This window comes from Gracilinanus agilis, chromosome X, assembly GCF_016433145.1.
Source record: "Gracilinanus agilis isolate LMUSP501 chromosome X, AgileGrace, whole genome shotgun sequence".
NCBI classification, from domain to species: domain Eukaryota; kingdom Metazoa; phylum Chordata; class Mammalia; order Didelphimorphia; family Didelphidae; genus Gracilinanus; species Gracilinanus agilis.
Genome location: NC_058136.1, coordinates 39,962,349 through 39,983,205, shown reverse-complemented (window position 1 = coordinate 39,983,205; position 20,857 = coordinate 39,962,349). Strand labels below are relative to the sequence as shown.

Below are 20,857 nucleotides of genomic sequence, written 5' to 3'. Positions count from 1 at the left end.
GAGAGAGAGAGAGAGAGAGAGAGAGAGAGAGAGAGAGAGAGAGAGAGAGAGAGAGAGAGAAAGCAGAATTAATTTGTAATTTTCTTATTTGGAAAATTAGGGAATTCAACTGAATCCTTGAAGCCCCTTCCAGTTTTAAGTCCCGTTAATTGTATTGTCAGACCCTGATCTTATGGAGTTTAAGCCAGGAAAAGTTTTGGGTCTAAAAGGGGATGATGAGGGAGTGTGAAACAAACTTGTCATTTTTAGGCAAGTCACTTCTTTCTAGGCTACAGTTTACTCATCTGAAAAATGGGAATCTGATGGGGAGACAAGACAGTTGGTGAGGTACTTTCTTCCTCTAAATACGACAGTGTTGTGACATTCTCAGATGAAATGCCTTCATGAGGAAGAAAGGGGGTAACGGCATTTCCACTCGTACAACTTTCCATAGCAGGCTGCTTGACACAATAGCCCCTGAATTCTTTTTTTTTTTTTTAATTTACAAAATCCTCACCTTCCGTCTTGGAGTCAATACTGTGTATCAGTTCCAAGGCAGAAGAGTGGTAAGGGCTAGGCAATGGGGGTCAAGTGACTTGCCCAGGGTCACACAGCTGGGAAGTATCTGAGGCCACATTTGAACCCAGGACCTCCTGTCTCTGGGCCTGGATCTCAATCCACTGAGCTACCCAGCTGCCCCCATGATTATTTTTGTTTTTTATTATGTTTATCATTTTCCTGACTTTGCATCATCCTTTGCATTCTTGGTATCGATCCAATCAGCTCATGATGAATAAATATTTGAATATATTACCATAGTCTCGTTGCTAATAATATTGAATTTAATATTTATTAGTGGCGCCAGACTGGAGAGTTTTCTTTCTCTATGCTATCTCCCTTCTGAGTTTGGGCATAGGGACCAAATAGTCTCATAAAAGGAGTTTGGCAAGGTGCCATCTTTCTTTTATTTTGCACAGTGAATGTAACATTGCAGTTCTATATTCTTTAAATGTTTCATGTAATTTAAATCCACCCAGACCAGGAGTTTATTCTTTGGATATTCACCGATGGATTGCTTGTTTTGTTTTGTTTTTCTTTCGGAGGTTAAGTTGTTTAGATTCTTTATTTCCTGTTTTGTTCATTTGTTCATTTGTTCAGTCCATCCACTGAGCCACCCAGCTGCCCCTGAGACCCTGAATTGTTGAGGAGGGTAGTGAGCTTTCTTTTCTGCCTGGAGGTAGGATGGGGATGTGGCAATCTTGTGCAAGTGTAAAGGCCGATGTCAAGGGCAGGGTGGGTGCCTGATTTCGATCAGGGGAGCCTGGTACAAAGCTGTAAAGGAGGGGCAGGGTCTTTGAGTCCCATAAGGCTTTGGGCAAAGGGGAGCCTCTCTTTGAGTCTGGAACCCTCTTGGCTCAGCATGGGTGAGGTTTCAAAGAGGCTTCACTGGGAAAAAGGCTTCGCTTCACTTGCTGAGTGCTGGGGAGCCCACCCGCCTGCCCGCCTGCCTGACCTGGCCTGCTGAGGTGGACTTCATGCCCTTTAGTACTACTGCCCAGGCCCTGCTGCTCCGGAGCTCTGGTGACCATTTGGAAGCTCTGATGGAGAAATGCTGAGAGGAGGGAAGAATGCGGGTGCGGGTGTGGGTGTGTAAACACAGTTGTCTGTGTGACCTTGTGTTGGTGGGTCGGGGATAAGGGGTTGTTTAGACATGGGTGATTTCTTCTATTTTATTTTTAAAATAAAATCTAAAATAAAATAAAACCTTTCATCTTAGTATCAGTTCCAGGGCAAAAGAGCAATAAGAGCTGGGCAATGGGGGTTAAGTGACTTGCCCAGGGTCACACAGTGAGGAAATATCTGAGGCCAAATTTGAACCCAGGACCTCCCATCTCTGGGCCTGGCTCTCAATCTGAGCCACCCAGCTGCCCTAGCCAATATAATTTCTAAGGTTGCTTCTAGCCCAGAGTCCTCATCTAGGCTTGTTTATTTGTCCGTTAATCTGGGCATTTGTTTCTTTAGCTCTTTGTTAGCTGGCTTCTTGGTCCCCAGGACCTGTGATTTCTTCGTTGCCCATGGGGTGTTCCCAGTGCGTAGGCTCCTTATTGATGTAGCTCCACACACGGATCCCTAACTTAAAAAACTCTCTGGACTCCAAGAGATTTACTCGGTGTCTCACAGCCAGTAGCAGAACCCGAGCCTTCCCACTCCTGCCTCCCTGGCTTCTTGACTGAAGGAGATAATCATGGCTGAACCTTCCTCACTCTTCTCACAAATCACGTAATGGTGTTTTTTTTAAGGTTCCTCTTTAATTCCTGCTGTTTGCTTCCTCCCCTTCTTTGCCCCAGAAGGCTTTAAAATCTCCACAGGCTCTTGTGCCAAAGGAGGCGATGAGTACCAGGGAACCATTTTGAGGCACTCTTGGATTGGGGGGTGGGGTTGGGGGTGGGGTTTAGTAAAACCCAGGTAGCCATTTTAAGGTGCTTGTGGGTTGAACTAGGGGAGGAGAACCCAGTAGCCATTTTGAGACACTCTTGGGCTGAAGGAGGCCGTAAGAACCAGTTCACCGTTTTGAGGCACTTGTGGACGGGAGAGGTGGTGAGAATCAGGTAACTATTTTGAGATGCTCATCAGCCAAGGAGGTAGTGAGAACCACTTAGGCCTTTTGTGGCACTCGTGGGCCAGGGAGGCACTAAGAGCCGGGTAACCACTTTGAGGTACTTGTGGACCAGGGAGTCAGCGAGAACCAGGTAGGCATTTTACAGTGCTCATGGGTGTGTGTGTGTATGCGTGTGCGTGTATGTGGCGGGTAGGGAGGGGGGGAAGGCGCCATAAGAACCAGGTAGCCATTTTAAGGCTCTCGTGAGATGAAATAGGCGGGGAGAACCTCGTAGCCATCTTGCGAGACTCCCGTGCGGGGGAGTGACTAAAAGCTAGTTAGCCATTTTGAGGCACTCCTGGGCGGGAGAGGCGGTGAGAACCAACTTGAGAGCCAACTAGCCCTTTTGCAGCACTCGTGGGCCAGGGAGACACTAAGAGCCAGGTAACCTCTTTAAGGTACTTGTAGATCAGAGAGTAAGTGAGAACCAGGTGGGCATTTTAAGGCTCTCATGGGATGAAATAGGCAAGGAGAACCAGGTAGCCATTTTGTGATATTCCTGTGCTGGGAAGGTAACCATTTTGAGGCACTCATGTGCTGGGGAGGCGGTGAGAACCAACTAGCCTTTTGAGGTGCTTGTGGGCCAGGAAGGCACTAACAGCCCGGTAACCACTTTGAGGCACTTGTGGACCAGGGAGTCAGTGAGAACCAGGTTGGCATTTTATAGCGCTTATGGGTGTGTCTAGGGAGGGCATGGGGGGAGCGCCGTAAGAACTAGGTAGCCATTTTAAGACTCTTGTGGTATGAAATAGGCGGGGAGAACCTCGTAGTCATTTTGTGAGACTCCCGTGCGGGGGAGTGACTAAGAGCTAGTTAGCCATTTTGAGGCACTCCTGGGCCAGAGAGGCTGTGAGAACCAACGTGAGAACCAGTTAGCCCTTTTGCGGCACTCGTGGGCCAGAGAGGCACTAAGAGCCAGGTAACCTCTTTAAGGTACTTGTAGACTAGAGAGTCAGTGAAAACCAGGTGGGCATTTTGTAGCGCTCATGGGTGTATCTGGGGGGAGGATGGATGGGTGGTGCGTAAGAACCAGGCAGCCATTTTAAGACTCGTGGGACGAAATAGGTGGGGAAAACTGGGGAGCCATTTTGCAACACTCCTGTGCATGAGAATGACTTAAGAGCTAGTTAACCGTTTTGAGGCATTCCTGGGCCAGAGAGGCAGCGAGATCCAACTAGGCCTTTTGCAGCACTCGTGAGCCAGGGAGGCACTAAGAGCCAGGTCGTAACCACTTTAAGGCACTTGTAGACCAGAGAGTCAATGAGAACCAGGTTGGCATTTTGCAGAGCTCATGGATGTATCTGGGGGGAAGGGGGGACTCCGTAAGAACCAGGCAGCCATTTTAAGGCTCTCCTGGGATGAAATAGACGAGGAGAACCAGGTAGCCATTTTGTGACACTCCTGTGTGGAGCAGGCACTAAGAGCCAGGTAACCATTTTGAGGCACTTGTGGGCCTGAGAAGAGGTGAGAACTAGTTAGCCCTTTTGAGGTGCTCATAGGCTAGGGAGGCATTAAGAGCCAGGTAACAGAGGCACTAGTAGACCAAGGAGTCAGAGGCATTTTGTAGCAGTTATGGGTGTATGTGTGTGTGTGTGGGGGGGGGGTTGTGGGGGGCGATGCTGTAAGAATCATATAGCCATTTTAAGGATCTCCTGAGATGAAATAGGTGAGGAGAACCAATTAGCCCTTTTGCAGCAGTCATGGGCCAGGGAGGCACTTAAGAGCCAGGTAACCACTTTAAGGCACTTGTAGACCAGGGAGTCAGTGAGAACCACGTAGACATTTTGCAGCACTCAAGGGTGTGGGTCAGGGTGCCATAAGAACCAGTTAGCCATTTTAAGGCTCTCATGAGATGAAATAGGTAAGGAAAACCAGGTAGCTATTTTGTGACACTCCTGTGTGGGGCAGACACCAAGAGCCAGGTAAGCTTTGAGGCACTTGTGGGCTGAAATAGGTGAGCAGGACCAGGTAGCCACTTTGAGATACGCATGGGCCAGAGAGGTACTTTTAGCCAGGTAACCATGAAAAGGTTAATAATTAAAGGGTTGGACTAAATTTATAAGAGTGTGGTTGCCAGGAATTATTACTCAAGTCAGAATAACTTTTTATGGTAGTTTATTTACAAAAGGAGAAAGAGTGAAAGTAAAAAAATCAGCCCCTCCAAACCAGGCAGGCAGGGCTTCAGAGGCCCCAGCAAAGGGGCCCAGAGGTAAATTAAACAAGGGTTTTAGCCACGAGGCCTCCTCTAAGATGAGGGGCCTCTCAGGAGGCTAGTACCTCCAGGAAAAGCAGGAAAAGGAAGTCAGCCTTTTTCACTCACCCATGTGGTGGCTCTAAGGGAAAATTCAAGAGTAGTCCAAGGTCCCCAGCTGGAGCTCCTTGAAGATCAAGTTGAAGGTGAAAAACCCCCTCATAGGAAGTTCTTGCCACTTTTAAAGACCATTCCTTTCGTTGCTTCCCGTGCCTTCCTTCCACTTTATGTGGACCAATTATAGCTAAAGTTTTGCTTTGGACTACCTAGAGGGCAGTCAGTCAATTCTGATTTGTCACCCACCATCACAGGCATGGATGGGTCACAGACCTCTCCAACTTAAGGATAAGTGGGTTGTATATGCTTCTGGGGGTTAAGTCTAAAAATGAGCAGGGGAGAGTTAATCCCATCTTCACAACCATTTTGAGACACTCTGGCCAGGGTGGCAGTGAGAACCAGGTAGCTCTTTTGAGACACTTCTGTTCCAGGAAGGCACTAAGAACAAGGTAACCACTTTGAGGCACTTTTGGGCTGGGAAGTCAATGAGAACCAGGTAACTGTTTTGCACACTTATAGGTTGGGGGGTGGTAAAAACCAGGCAACCATTTTGAGGCACTTGTGGGCCAGAGATAGGGTGAGAACCAAGTAGCCATGTAGATTAAAGCCCCTGTGCCAAAATCAGCAAGTAAGCCCGGCATGCTCTGATTGTGGGGGCTCCTGGGATGCCAGAGAGGGAAAATAATGGAGAGCTGAAGAAGACAGAATTAAGACAATTTTTCAGGAACAATGTCTGTTTGATACATCGAAAGATATAGGAGTTTTGTTTCATTCCCAGGATGATTGGATGGTTTTTTTTAATATCGTTTGTGTGTGCCAAAATATTTTGTTTATCCTTTTGTTGTCTTTAGGCTAAAGGTTTATGTATTTTGTACTTTTGTTTTCCATTTCCAAAGGAGCGTAGATCTTCATCTACTCTTCAAGAACAAGAAGAAACACTGAAACAATAAACAACAAAAGCAGAAAATGAGTGAAATGGAAGACATGGAGGCCAATGCCAATGAAAATCCACAGAATTCTCCTGAAGTGGCTGAAATAGCTGATGAAGGCCAGGTGATTGCTCAGCTAGAGGAAGAAATAAGATCTGAAGTGCCAAGACATGTCATTGCCTGGATAAAGGATGCAATTGACGAATTTGAGCAAGAATTGAAATTAGTGAAAAGATGCCATGAGAAAATTAAAGAAGATTTGACAGAAATTAAAGAATCTCGTGAAGAATTGATCCTTGAATTTGAAGATGCAAAGAATGACCATGAAGAACTTAAGTTGAAGATGAATGATATGGAATACAGAATTGAAAACCTGCAAGAATTAATGGATACTGCCAATGGAAGGCTTAATACCATGGAAGCCAAGATCATTGAAAACATAGTAGAGGTGGAAAAACAAGCTGAAAAAACAACTGGGCTGCTGAAAGAGTTGGAGAACATTCAACATCAGGTGGATGGCCTAGAAGCTCGAGCCATACATGGCATTAATTGACATTGGAAAACTTCAAAGAAATTTCTGCTTGGCCATGTTTTTTTCTTGATTAGTAAATGCCTATCAGAAACAGCCTTTTAGGCTTCAAAGTTAGTTAGTTTAGAGTTAGTTCATCTTCTACCAAACGTTCTAAGGACTTCTGTTTTCTGACCAACGAAAGTTAGTGACAATTAGTCAAATTTTCTCTTGCAATATCTAAAAAATTAAAAAATATTGATGATGTTCAAAGCAATACTGGTTTGCCTTTATTCTTGTCTGGGGGGTGAGTGGGGTGGGCTGATAGCTAGGAGTTGCAGTGTTTGGGATGAGATGGGTTTGAGTGGCAGACTTGGGGAGGGAATTGGAATTGGGGGGGTGGAGGAGTCAGTAAAGGTTCCATACAGGTGGCACCTCAGTTGGGACTGGAATTCAGTTGGTGGGGGATATGGTGTGGAATGTTGGTATGGGATGAATACACTGGCACGATGATAGGGCAGATCAGACTTTACGGAGTAGATGGGACAGAAATTGAGATTTGAAGGTAAGAGTATATTTCACCATGGCGGAGGGACTCTTCCAGGCATATGGGATAATAACCTAGAATTAGTGACATGGAATATATAACAGGGAATGGAAAGAAGTTTATGAAATATAGTATATGAGAAGTTATATAATAAACAGGAAATCCCACCCCCTAATTCCTTCTCTGCCACTTATCTAAATAAATGTTCAATCCTAGGCTAATTTAACTTCTCTGGGTATTTTTTTTAATTCTGTAAAATGAAGGTGCTCGACTAGATATTTAAAGTCACTTCCATCCCCAATGGATAGACATTAAAGGATATGAATAGACTTCAATCAAAGTATAGGGTGCCAAAGCCCATTTTTAAAAAATAATTCAATTTTGTTTCCAATTTTTAATTTTTTTCAGTTACTTGTAGAAACAACTTTTGACAATTGTTTTTTGTTTGGGTTTTTTTTTTTACATTTTTGAGTTCAGGTTTTCTCCCTCCTTCCTCAGTGTGGTGGATAGGCTGATATAGGTTATACCTGTGCTTTCACGTTGCTCACGTCATGATAGAAGACACGTAGCGCACACGCACGCACACACACACACACACAAAACAGAAATCTCATGAAGGAAATCTAGTGGAAGATGGCGAGCTTTGATCCGCTCTCAGACTCCAACAGTTCCTTCTTTAAGCCCATCTTCTGAGAGATGCCTATGCCCAGTTTGGAACCGCGGTTGGGGCTAGGGGGCAAGGAGAGGTCAAGATGAAGGGAGGCCATGCTTGGGCCTCAGATGTGAAATTATCACCACCACTGAAGCGACATTCATTCCATAGCATTGCATTCTCTCTTACCTTTTCATTTTCTTCCTGCCACTCAGACAACGGGCCACTTCACATACTTGCGCTCAATTCAAATGGCCAAGTATAGGCCGGAGCTCCTGTCTCAACGTATAGGCAGACAGGCAGCAGACACTGAACAACCTTTGGGCGTTTAGCCAAGATCATCATGTCAGGTCTGTGTGAATGGAAGTCTTGTTCTATAATGAGCCACACATACTCATTCTCCATGCAGAAGTGAGCCATTTCAAAGAGGAAAGGGCTAACCCCGTATTTTATTTAGCCTTCGTCTAATTAGAGCTGGAAAAATCTCCCAAGCTTTCTTGGCCCTGCTCTCCATATTGCAAGCATTTCCCAATGAGGCCGCTTCTTTGTGGCAGGCCAGACTAGAGAGAGATTCAAGGAGGGCAAAGCTAATCTGAGAAGAAACGGAACTGGTTTTCTCCAGATCCCCATCCTTCTCAGAAGCAAACACTGGCTGCCACAGGCTCAACTGCATTTGGCCAACCTCGAAAGTTGGCTGCAGAATCTAATTATGCCAAAACTGATTTGGGCCTATAGACCCTGCATTTGGACCACCCATGAAAGAGCTCAGGCCTTGAGCCGGGAGATTCAAGTTTGAGTTCTAGAAATGACGCTGACCTGAATCGGTTCCTCTTTCTAGAGAACAGGAACGTTCATCTGTCTTTAGGTATATAACACTAGGATGCTGTGAAGAAACTGCTTGGAAAACCTCACAGTGAGCATGTTATAGAAGTGTGAGTTCTGGGGGCAGCTGGGTAGCTCAGTGGATTGAGAGCCAGGCCTAGAGATGGGAGGTCCTGGCTTCAAATTTGACTTCAGACACTTCCCGGCTGTGTGACCCTGGGCAAGTCACTTGACCCCCATTGCCCACCCTCACCACTCTTCCGCCTTGGAGCCAATACGCAGTATCAACTCCAAGACAGAAGGTAAAGATTTTTATAAAAAAATTAAAAAAAAGAAATGAGTTCTTACCATTCCTTTGCCATTAGCCATTTCCCAGTCTCCACGAGTCTTTCCTCTTTTTCTTTGTCATCTTCCCTTGCCTAATATTGGCTTTCCTTTCTGTGACTCTTGGCCACCACGATTTCCCTCTCCCTAATGCCCTCTGCTTCTCCCATTTTTCTCTCTCACTGAGTGACATCCCCAGTGTCTGCAGCTGATCTATTATGTATAGTCTCTCCCTACATCCCCCGAAAAAGAGTCCTTGGAAGATGAAATTAGCCAGTGGAGGTTTCCTTGTAATCTCAGATGGCCTACAGTGTATTCCCAAAAGTGATTCCCAAAGTGGGCGCCACCGCCCCCTGGTGGGTGCTGCAGCGATCCAGGGAGGCAGTGATGGCCACAGGTGCATTTATCTTTCTCATTAATTGCTATTAACATTTTTAAAAATGAATTTCCAGGGGGCTAAGCAATATTTTTTTCTGGAAAGGGGGCGGGAGGCCAAAAAAGTTTGGGAACCACTGGGCTACACCATGGAATAGATGGTAAACCCTAAGAGCAGGCTTGAGGAATCTAGAACCATTTGTACCCACAGAGAAGATTTTAGAACTGGAAGGGACCCTCTGTTCATCTAATCAAACCTCCTCAATTTAGTACAAAGTAGGAAACTGAGGCCGAACAAAAGGAAATTATTTTCCCAGTGTTGGAGTCTGCATCTCCAGAATTTGAGTTTAGTGCCTTTTTCTTTACACCACACTACACTTTGTCCTGTGCCTCATCCTCTGCCCGCAAAAAATGAAAGGAAAAGGAGAGTCAAGGGTAAGGGCTGGAGGGAGAGGGAGAGGGACTTGGCAGTGGGAACTTCCAGTTAGTTCAACTTTGGTTCTAGCCTTGAGCCACCTTCTCCCTCCTGGCTCTGCTTCCCACTCATCTCTTTCTCTTTCCTAAACCAGGGCTGTGTGTGCTGAATATCTAAGTAGAATATTCTTTTTGTAAAAAAATGAAAATCCTCGCCTTCCATCGTAGAATCAATACTGAATATTGGTTCCCAGGCAGAATTTCAGCAAGGGCTAATCTATGGGCATTAAGTGACTTATCCAGGATCACACAACTAGGAATTGTCTGAGGCCAAATTTGGACCTAGGACCCAACTACCCTCTCTCCCTTCTTTTTGAAAGTATATACTTGGGGGCAGTTGGGTAGCTCAGTGGATTGAGAGCCAGGCCTAGAGACAGGAGGTCCTAGGTTCAAATACGGCCTCAGACACTTCCCAGCTGTGTGACCCTGGGCAAGTCACTTGACCCCTCATTGCCTAGCCCTTAGCACTCTTCTGCCTTGGAGCCAATACACAGTATTGATTCCAAGATGGAAGGTAAGAGTTAAAAAAAATAAATAAATGAAAAGAAAGTGTATCCTCCATCACATTGTCCCTGTTAAAGCTGCAGTGCTTTGAGAAGGGAGAAAGGGCTAAACAGAGGTCCATAGAAATGGACCAGCCCATGTTCCTGGAGTTCTGGCATGAAGACCCACTAAGGTTGGCCGTGATGAATTTGTGTCGCAAAGTCAGTGTGGGGGACCTGGCCCCTCAACAGCAACACCTTCTCTCAGAAACTCGTTCACCCTGAGGCCTAAATAAATCTAGAAGAAATGTCTCTAAACACGTCTATAGGTGTAAACACATCTGTGTCTAGGTTAAATATGTTGAGTTTGCATTTTAACAGATACAGCCAAAGGAATGAGTGGCTAATGGTTGAATTTCAGGAAGCAGGGCTGTGAGGAAAATTTGGAGACATAATATTGATCTGGGAGAGAGCTTGAGGGGACCTTAGAGGCCGTCCAGTCAGACCTCTTTGTTTTAAAGATGAAGAAATTGTTTCTAGAGAGGTTGACTTGAACAGGGCCACACAAACATAGTCAAAATTTGCACTCAGGTCCTAGGGCAGTTATATCACACAGGCTTCTTCCTAGGCTACCTATGTGTAAGGCTCTGTGCTGTTGTTGCTTCTACTAATTGTAAGAGCTAACATGTAAGTGTTTCAGGTCTTCAAAGTGCTTGACATGCATCCTTAGGGGACAGAGAAGGAGTGCTCTTGCTAGCCTCATTTTCAGGTGAAGAAATTGAGCTTAAGTGACTTGCCTTCTGGAGCAGGATTTTTTTCCCCCTGCTGGTGCAGTTTTTTTATTTTATTTTATTTTTATTGTCACACAAAACATGCTTCCCTATTGGTCATTGTTGTCCCGATAAATAACCCAAAACACCCCAAATAAAACCAGAAATACAGCAATGTGAAAGACGACTCTGAGAGGTGGAGAGCGATCCTCTGTAGGTCTTTCAGGATTGTCCCAGATCAGAGCATTGCTGGGAGTAGCCAAGTTTTCAGACCATCATCTATAATCTTGCTCTTACTGTGTACAATGTTCTCCCGATTCTGCTCATTTCACTCTGCATCAGTTCCTGCAGATCTTTCCAGCTTTTTCTGAAATCATTTTGCTGATCATTTCTTAGAGCCCAATAATATTCCATCACCAACATGTACCACAATTTGTTCAGCCATTTGGGGCAAGATTTGAACTCAGGTCTTCCTGTACTCTATCCACTGGGCACCTGTGCTAACAGTTATCCCAACTCATCCTTTCTCTGCTTCCCCCTGTTCCCCAAGCATACCCACGGCTTGATAGCAAGATTACCTTGTTGCCTCAGTAAGTCACCCTTCTCTCCCTCTGGATTGGGCTTCTGGAACCCAGGGCCTGGAGGCCAAGATCCCTGCCCCTTCCTCCTCCTATTTATTTTTGTGGGTCAAAGCAAGTCACCCAGGGTGAACCAGCAGGATAGACTATATTTTGAAAGACAATCTCATTATATTCTCTCCCCCCCCCCCCCCGCCCATGCCCACCTAACCAACCCTAGTCTGAACCTGGCGATTGCTCTAGAGAGAAGCTCTTGCCTTCCAGCCACATAACGCCATGACCCCAGGCTCATTCTTAACTTCTCACTCTCACAGCACATAGCCAGTCCCAGGCTCCAAGGATCAGAGATTTCTAGCTGGAGGGGACCTTGGAGGCCATTTAGACTTAGTCTTTTTTTTTTTTTTTTTTTTTTTACAGATGGGGGAAATTGGCAGTTAGAACGGTTAAATGACTTACCCACAGTCATATAGTTAATAATTGTCAGAGGCAGAATTCTCCCTCGTGCCAGATTCCTTTCTCACTGCTAGTGACTTCCCTCTGAGATGACCTTCTGTTTATATCACATGTAACTTGTACGCATAAGGTGTTCGTATGTCATCTCTACTGTTAGAATGTAAGCTCCTTGGGGGCAGGGGCAGTAAGTTTGCCTTTCCTTGGGTTCCCACTGGCACATATCATATTTATACATATTTAATATACAGTAATATATATCAAACTATAATTACATATGTGTTATCATCTATAATATGTCCCAGCATATATTATTATATATAACATGTATTATTATATGTGATCATAAAAATATAATAAGAATTTCTGTTTATGCGGGTTAGAGTCTCCCTGACTCCAAGGCCAGCACTTTAATCACAATACCATGCTGAAGGGTATACAGTTGTCAGATCTCACTGGTTGTGCCTTCACAGCATCTCTCTCATTGGCCTCCTTTACCCACACAGTCATCTAATTGGCCACCCTGACTCCAGTCTCTCCTCATTTCATTGTATCCTTTACCCAACTGCCTATGTCAACCTCCCTACTGGATGTTAACTTCTGTGGCTCCCTATTATTCTTGGATTAAATATTCCATCTTTATTTCATCCCATTTTAATTTCTATTCTTGTGTAACCGTTATAACATAAGTAATTTATAGTCAAGTAAATAGGCCGATATTACGAGTAGAGTGTCAGCTCATGCCGAGGCAGGTACACAATCAAAAAGATCTGGAATTGGCTGGAAGTTGACAGGTGCATCCTGCTGCCCGGGAGTTGGCCAACCAAGGGCACAGGGAGCCAAGCCAGGCTATAGGGAGCACTCGTGATCGGGTGTTGGCAATTCAGACCCAAAGGTGCCCTTGTGGCTTTGTTGACTCTGTTGCTAGAGTCACCACTCTCCTGCTCCAGATACTAACTTTTATGGCTCTAGGAAGAAGGACAGCGCTGTAACCTGGGAGAAAACGTCATACCCTGAAATCTTAATATCTACTTGAACCGAATTCCAATCTGCCTGGCTGTCAGGACATCTGACCAAACGATTCTTCCTTAAGGCACGGAATAATGATACCCAAGTAACTCAGTGGGAGGCTAAAGGAATAGAGGGGTAGAGAGAAGAGGGGTCTGGTCCTCTTAGAGCTACAAAGGACCTTACCTAGGTTTACAAGTGGGAAAATTGATGCCCAGCTAGATTAGGCAGCTTGTTTAAGGTCACTCAAGTAGTAATAAGCTGAACTGGGATTTGAACGCATGTCTTTTGGGTTCACGTCCGGTGTCCTTTCTACTGCCTTACTCTGCCCCCCACACATTCCGTTTCTTCCTAGGTGAGGAGCTACAAGAGGTTTTTGGCTTCAGGGAATGGCCTCTCTTACCAATAGAAAATAAGAGAATCGTTTCGAGAATGGGGACTCTATACTTAGTAGACTGCTAGAGAAAGTCACTTTTATGTATTTCTCTATCATCCTGGATGATGGAGTGCCTGGCACCTAATAGGTGCTTCATAAATGCATGTCGATCGAGCCTTTCCTGGGGCCTTTCTAACAGGTTCCAAATAATCATAGCTAATATTTATAGTGGATGTTAAGGTCTGTAAAGGGCTATACAAATATTATTTTTCCCTCACAACAACCTTGGCACACAGATACTATTTTTATCTATTTTACAGATGGGAAAACTGAGGTAAAAAGAGGCTAAATGAATTGCTCAGGGTCATAGAGCTAGTAAGTGACTGGAAAAAGATCTGAACTCACATCTTCCTGACTCCAAGTCCAGTGTTCTATTGACTTTGCCACCTAGCTTTAATCAACCTCGAGTCAACTGTGCCCCTCTGCACACCATGAAATAAAGTCACTGGAGCTTACTCAGTGAGGACAAAAGGTTTGCTTTATTAGAAGTAGAGAAATTCTTTGACAGTAGCTCGCTACTGGTTGTCCTAAACTGTGCTAAGTTTATTCAAGAAAACCAAACACACAGTTCTTCAAATCAGTTTCTGGATCCACTGGGCTTCTGGCTGTGAGAAGAAGAAAAAAAGAACAAGGTCATGAGCCAGTTGGATCTCTAAGGTCCCTTCTGTCTCTACTAGAAACTGATTATTCCATAGTTATGAACCCTGCATCCTCCCGCCTTCATATAACCCAGTTGCCCAGAAGGATTCCTGATTTTCTGAGAGTGAGCTGAGGGTTATGTATGAATGAACTTCAACCTGAGCCTTAGGTTTGACCCAAGTTTGGGGAGGGCCAAGAAAAGGCAGTTCAAGGGATAAAAATGATTTTTTTCTTTTTGTTCATTAGGAACAGGACACTGTGGATCTGCTGGGGAATCGCGTTGGACTGATTAGCTAAGCCTGGAGAAATGTTTCTTGGGTGGAATGGCTTAAGAAGCTTGGAACCTTTCATTATGGTCTGGGTAAAATGCTCTCACTTTGGATGGCCTGTAGGCATCAAGGGTCAGCGCCCTCTGGTTCAATGAAAAGAAGGATCTAATTTCCTAAGAGTATCTTGAGACAACCTCTGTCTTTAGGATGCCCCTGTCCTCAAGGTCTATAGGGACCAGATAACAATAGTGATAGAGAGATAGAAATAATTTATTATTGTATATATTTGTAAGTTTATCAGTGGATTCATTACTAATAGCTTTATTGTAGAGGAGAGGGACTAGACTTTTGATTTCATCAACATAGGACCATGTTGGCAAACCTATGGTACATGTATTGGAGGGGGCTGCTCCCTTCCCCCTCTCCACACATGCCTGAGGACATTTCTCACATGACCCACCCCTCTGCCCGGCAGCCCAATGGGAGCACTTCCACCTTCCCCTGTCTGGGGTAAGGCATGGAGCTCACATGCAGCAGAGGGTTGCAGTTTGGGCACTTGGTCTCTAAAAGGTTCACCATCACTGGCACAGGAGATTCCTACAAGAATAAATATCCTCCAGTGGTGATTCTCAACCTTTTTGATCTCAGGACCTGTTTTCATTGTCATCATTTAATCATTTGCGCTCATGTTTGACTTTCTATGGCCCCAAGGGGTTTTCTTGGCAAAAAATAAAAGATAGATAGAAAGATAGATAGATATAGATAGATAGATAGATAGATAGATAGATAGATAGATAGATAGATAGATAGATAGATATACTTACCAGAGGTGCTTTTCCAGACCCAGGCCTTCCAAGTAGAGATATTATCTGTTGGGAGGTCAAGCCCCCGAGGGAGAATGTGCCACCTGTTGATTTAAATGCATCCCATTTTTCTTCTCCATTTTGTAATTCAGTGTCTGATCCTTTGCCCTTTTTCTTCCCATCCTTGCCTTTCTTCTTTAAAATACTCAAGTCTTCAGATTCAGAACTGTGTTCCTTGGATTTCTTATGTTTCTTCTTTAAATTCATGGACTTGTTCAAATCTTTGGATTTCTTCTTTGGCTTCTTCCCTTTCTTCTTTGTAGACTTAGATCCAGTGCTTGAATCCTTGGATTTTATCCTCAAAACCTTATATTTCTTTTCAACTTTGCCTCCAACATTCTTATCTTTTGATTTTTTTTTTGACTCTTTGTCCACCTTTTTTGAATTTGAGAATTCGGTAGTTGAATCCTTGGATTTTTTCTTTGCATCTTTGTCTTTCTTTGTGGTATCTTTGATTTCGGTGTCTGAATCCTTCTGTTTTTTCTTTGATTCCTTGTCTTTCTTCTTGCCGCGATTAAATATATTCCTTCTCTTTTTTCGTGGCTTCTCATCCTTTGAATTACAGGGTTCAGTATCAGTCTCTGAACATTTTTTCTTATCTAAGTCTTTATTTTTCTTATCCACATCCTTGTTGTCAGTGCCTGACTCCTTGCTAATCTTTTTCTTCATGATTCCTGAATCTTCAGACTCAATGTTGGATGCTTCGCTTGAAGCGTTGCTGGCTGTCTCTAGTAGTTTACCTACTTTCTCATCTGGTGTGCTTGCTGCATTTTTTGATGTTTTCACTATTTGGTATTTTCCTGTCATCTGTGTATTTATTGTCTCTCTTGAAGATGAGCTTAAGGATTTTGTTGTGGTTTTTGGACTTGTGAAAAATGGGGGCTTTCTTCTGGCAGCTAAATACGCAGAAGGTTTCTCAGAGATTTTTAGTAAAGAACGTGCCATCCACATAGGAGCTTCTTTCTGATTATCAATTACTGCATCCCCCTTCTGAAAGATTAATTCAAACATTATAAAGACTTGAAGATTCTATTTTTTTAATTTAAAATTTTATTTAATTAATTAATTTAGAATATTTTTCCATGGTTACATGATTCATGTTCTTTCCCTCCCCTCCAACTCCTCCATCCCTCCCACCCCAGTAGTCGACGCGCAATTCCACTGGGTTTTACATGTATCATTGATCAAGACCTATCTCCATATTATTGATACTTGCGCTGGGGTGATTGTCTATAGCAGTGATTCCCAAAGTGGGTGCCACTGCCCCCTGGTGGGTGCTGCAGGGAACCAGGGAGGTGGTGATGGCCGCAGGTGCATTTGGGGGCAGTGAATAACTGTAAAGGGGCGGTGATAGCATAAAAGAAAGAAGAGAAGGTTTAGAAAATTTGATTTATGTATTCCACTCATAACGCTTAATTTTTCTTTGAACAATGTACTGGACGTTGGCTTGGTTCCACATACTCCCTCACTTGCATTGAGGTATGTGCAATCACGCACTGCTGCTGGTCATGTGGTGCCACTGAATGCCATTCCAAAACACATGAGCACTACGAGCATTGCTGCGGGTAACCGCCACTTGTGCGATTGGTCGATCGCAAGACCAAAGCCTGAAATGGCAGCGGTAGTACTGGCTACTGGCAGTACTACCAGCAGATTTTGGAGCACTCTATGAATCTCCACAGTTACAAGAAGAATTGATGGAAGTAACTACAAATGATGAATTGAAATTTAAATTCAAAAGTGGCTACCAACAATTCTGGCTGCAAAAGGAGATCCCTATGGCTTATCCTGAAATATGGGCTGTAATTCAAGAGTTCTTAATTGCATTTCCTTCATCATATTTAGTGGAACGTGGATTCAGTGTGGGTAACCAATTTATTAACAACAACAAAAAAAAGAAACCAATTGCAAATAGTCAATCACCGTGATTTTAGATTACTGCTGATGAAAATAGAGCCGAGGATTACTAAATTGGTAGCAGCACACCAGGTTCATCCTTCTCATTAAGATGCTTTCAAATGTTTTAACTTTTTTTGTATTACATTCTATTCTGAGTTCAATAAATAGTTTCATAATTTCAAAATTCAATATTTCTAATTTACGCCTTTCTTTACTATATTTTACAAAAAAGGTAGAAACATTAATACATCTTCCCTATTAATTGCTATTAAAATTTAAAAAAAATTAATTTCCAGGGTGCGCTAAGTAATATTTTTTTTCTGGAAAGGGGGTAGTAGGCCAAAAAAGTTTGGGAACCACTGGACTAGAGTCTACATCCCTAATCATATCCCCATCGACACATGTGTTCAAGCAGTTGTTTTTCTTCTGTGTTTCTACTCCCACAGTTCTTTCTCTGAATGTGGCTAGCGTTCTTTCTCATAAAGACTCAAAGATTTTAAACTTATCGTTATTCTTAACGGCAAAGTACTTTTATTGGACACCATGAGAAAGAGTTCTGGGTATTGATAAATAGTGCATTTTTGACTGCAGCTCAGTTTTACTTTTACTTTTCTCTTTCAAGGTCACCTTTTTGAGATGAGATTATGATCATTCTTCTGAGAATCCAGAAAACTGCTCTAAAGCCCAAGGTAGCCCTGGAGGCCTCTGGTATTGCTCTCCGAGAATCCAAGTGGGGATTGAGACAGGTCTCTGACTTTCCCTTGGTAATACTCTTCCATTTTAGACCTGGGCTAGTCCTGAAAATCCAGGAGTGGCTCTGTCTGGGTGACACTTCCTATAACACCCTCCCTGCAGCCCTGCTAGGAGTCTGAACCAATGTGTTTCCCTAGAGATCTGTCAGCCATTAGAAATGTTAGCCCAAGTACAAGGGTCCATGCCCATAGAGCAATTATAGATGGCCAAACCTATTGTTTCCTATATCTAACTCTGACTCCAGAACCATTGTGCAATTTGTGGTAAGGGCCAAGGGCTACCGCAGCCAGGAGCTGCCAACTTTTCTAAGACAAAGCGATTATGCACCAGAGAGGTACAGGAAATAACAAACAGTGCCGCTGTGCTGTGTGGCACACACACTAATTCATACATCACTAGTGCGCTTAGCTCTCGCATAATTTCTGTCCCTGTCAAGTTCCCCTCCACCCCCAGCATGTACCAACTAAGGTCAACGTTTAGGTAGAATCTCTTACGAGGGATTTTCCCCAAATCCTGCTTTGGTGCTCCAGCATGGTGCTGGTAAACCTCTAAGTCAATACCCACAGATTTGAAGTTCTGGTGGGTCCTTCCAGTTTGGAAAGGTTTTAAGTACAGGTCTGGAGACCCAGGCTAGGAGCTTCGACTACACTTTCTTGCCAAAAACCAACCAAAGCCATGTTGGGAGATGCATTTTACGCAGTAGACACCAGGCTGTGGGCTTCAAGGTGCTGACTCTTTGGATTCCCTAAGGAGTGATCAGCACAGGTGGAGGGAAGTTATGAACTCCTCTGGGAGTCCTGAAATTCCTAAGGAGCCATCCCACCAGCTCGAAGCTCCACTCCTCCTTTCTATTGTCTACCTTCTGGCAGGGTGTCACATTTTGAGTGATGTAGACACTCTGTGTAATAGGAAGGAATACAGGGAATGACCTAAACTGCTAATCAGCTCTGGATCTAAGGGAAGTCCTTATGGAAACAGTAAGTCCCGTTTCCCAAATCTCATGGGTGATCCTTGCTATTAATCTCTTTTCCATGGATAGGAAATTCTGTTAAGTGACATATTGTGATGCCACCTCTGGAGAACAATAGAATACAAGAATCTGTTAGTACAGACAATTCTGAAAATGGAAAGGAGGAGAGCCAGCCCCAGTACTCACTCCTGCAAATTCAAGATTTAAAATTGAGGTACTTCTGTTTTTGTCGGACATTTTTTTTAAACCCTCACCTCCCGTCTTGGAGTCAATACTGGGTATTGGCTCCAAGGCAGAAGAGTGGTAAGGGTAGGCCATGGGGGTCAAGTGACCTGCCCAGGGTCACACAGCTGGGAAGTGTCTGAGGCCAGATTTGAACCTAGAACCTCCCGTCTCTAGGCCTGGCTCTCAATCCACTGAGCTACCCAGCTGCGTCCAGACATTTTTCTTGAATGGTCCACTCAATGCAGCCCATGGGGCTCCATGTGGCCAAGACCAACCTGTAACAGGTGAGCCAATATGGCATCAGGGAATTATCATTGGAAGACATTTTGTTTTTGTTTTAAAAAAAGCCCTCACTTTCTCTATTAGAATTGATCCAAATATCTGTTCCAAGATAGAAGAATGGTAGGGGCTAGGCAATGGGGGTTCAGTGACTTGCCCAGGATCACACAGGAAATGTCTGGGACCAATGTGAACCCATGTCCTTCTGCCTCCAAGCCTATCCACTGAGTCACCCATCTGCCCTGTGACAGATTGTCTTTCAACTGAGATCCAGTGAGTATTTCACACACCTGGCTTACGTAGATGTCCATCACTTCACATCTGGACTATTGCAATAGCTGTTGTTCCTGCCTAAAATCTCTCCCTACTCGTCTACCCTTAACTCAGCAATCAAAGGGATTTTCCTAAAGCACCATCTGACCATATCCCCCTTTTAGAAGATTTTAGTGATTCTTTATTACCTCCAGGATCAAATATAAAATCCTCAGTTGGTTTATAAAGTCCTCCAAGACCTAACTAACCCTTTGCTACTTTTCCTGTCTTCTTTCGCTTTTCTCCCCCTATGGTCCAATGACTCGGGCCTCCTTTCTGTTCTTTTCCCAAGGCGCTCCCTCTCCCAGCTTTGAATTTTCATTAGCCTCCTCCCATGCCTGGCATGCCCTCCCTCTTCATTTCCTTTTTTCTACTTTCTTTGGCTTCTTCAAAGTCTCAGCTAAAATCTCATCTTGTGAAAGAAGCCTTTTCTGGTCCTCCTCAATACTAGGAATTGTGCTTTGAACTTACTTCCAATACACACACACACACACACACACACACACACACACACACGCACATGCACACGCACACTTTTCCCCTATATATGTACATTTACACACATACATATTTACATAACAAGAAATACATACGCATGTGTGTATCTATATCTATCTCATGTGTGCAGAGTTGTTTGCATGTTGTCTCCCCCATTAGACTGCTGGAAGGCAATGAATGCCTTTTTGTCTTTCTTTTGTTTCCCGAGCACTTAGCACAGTGCCCAGCACATACTAGGTGCCTAATAAAGGCCTAGTTACTTAGCGTGACCCTTTATCATCAGCTTAACATCAATACAATTAGGTGCCTTTTTCAGTACTTACTGCATATTCTTTTATTTCAGATGGGGTTGATCTCCATTTCTTCCCTGGGCGTACGGGTTTGGGGAACATCAGAGAAAAGTATTGTTGATTTGAAGTGCTTCTGTTCATATCAACAGCTGGAAAAAATCACATACTTTGGAGTCAAAATTTAGACCTGAATCAAAGTGGAAGTGACCGGGAGGGAGTCATTCATTATGTGGAATTCCATGTGTATGTGGGCTATCTCTGCAGATCTAGATCACCCCTCTTCCTCCTTCTCCTCCTCCTCCTCCTCCTCCTCCTCCTCCTCCTCCTTCATAACTTATCGATCTTCACAAGTTCCTGGGATGTAAACATTCATCACCTTGACACCAAAGACTTGGAATTTGTCCTTCATCTTTCTTTAGTCAATGAATTTCATCATGATAGCTATACACAATGATCTGCTCAGGACCACCTTTCTCCCAAGCACCACACACACACACACACACACACACACACACACACACACACACTCTCTCTCTCTCTCTCTCTCTCTCTCTCTCTC

At 44.0% G+C, this 20,857-nt stretch overlaps 1 protein-coding gene across 1 annotated transcript in view; it reads right to left on the bottom strand.

Annotated features, from left to right (window-relative positions):
* Positions 1-13,873: 13,873 nt before the first annotated feature.
* CYLC1 (cylicin 1) overlaps positions 13,874-20,857 on the bottom strand; it is an 18,251-nt gene continuing 11,267 nt past the window's right edge. Inside the window, exons 2-4 of the mRNA XM_044682810.1 lie at positions 20,332-20,447; positions 15,034-16,062; positions 13,874-13,906 (exon numbers count right to left, since the gene is read on the bottom strand). Coding sequence (XP_044538745.1) covers positions 13,874-13,906; positions 15,034-16,062; positions 20,332-20,447 — 1,178 coding nt within the window. The remainder of the gene's footprint in view (positions 13,907-15,033; positions 16,063-20,331; positions 20,448-20,857) is intronic.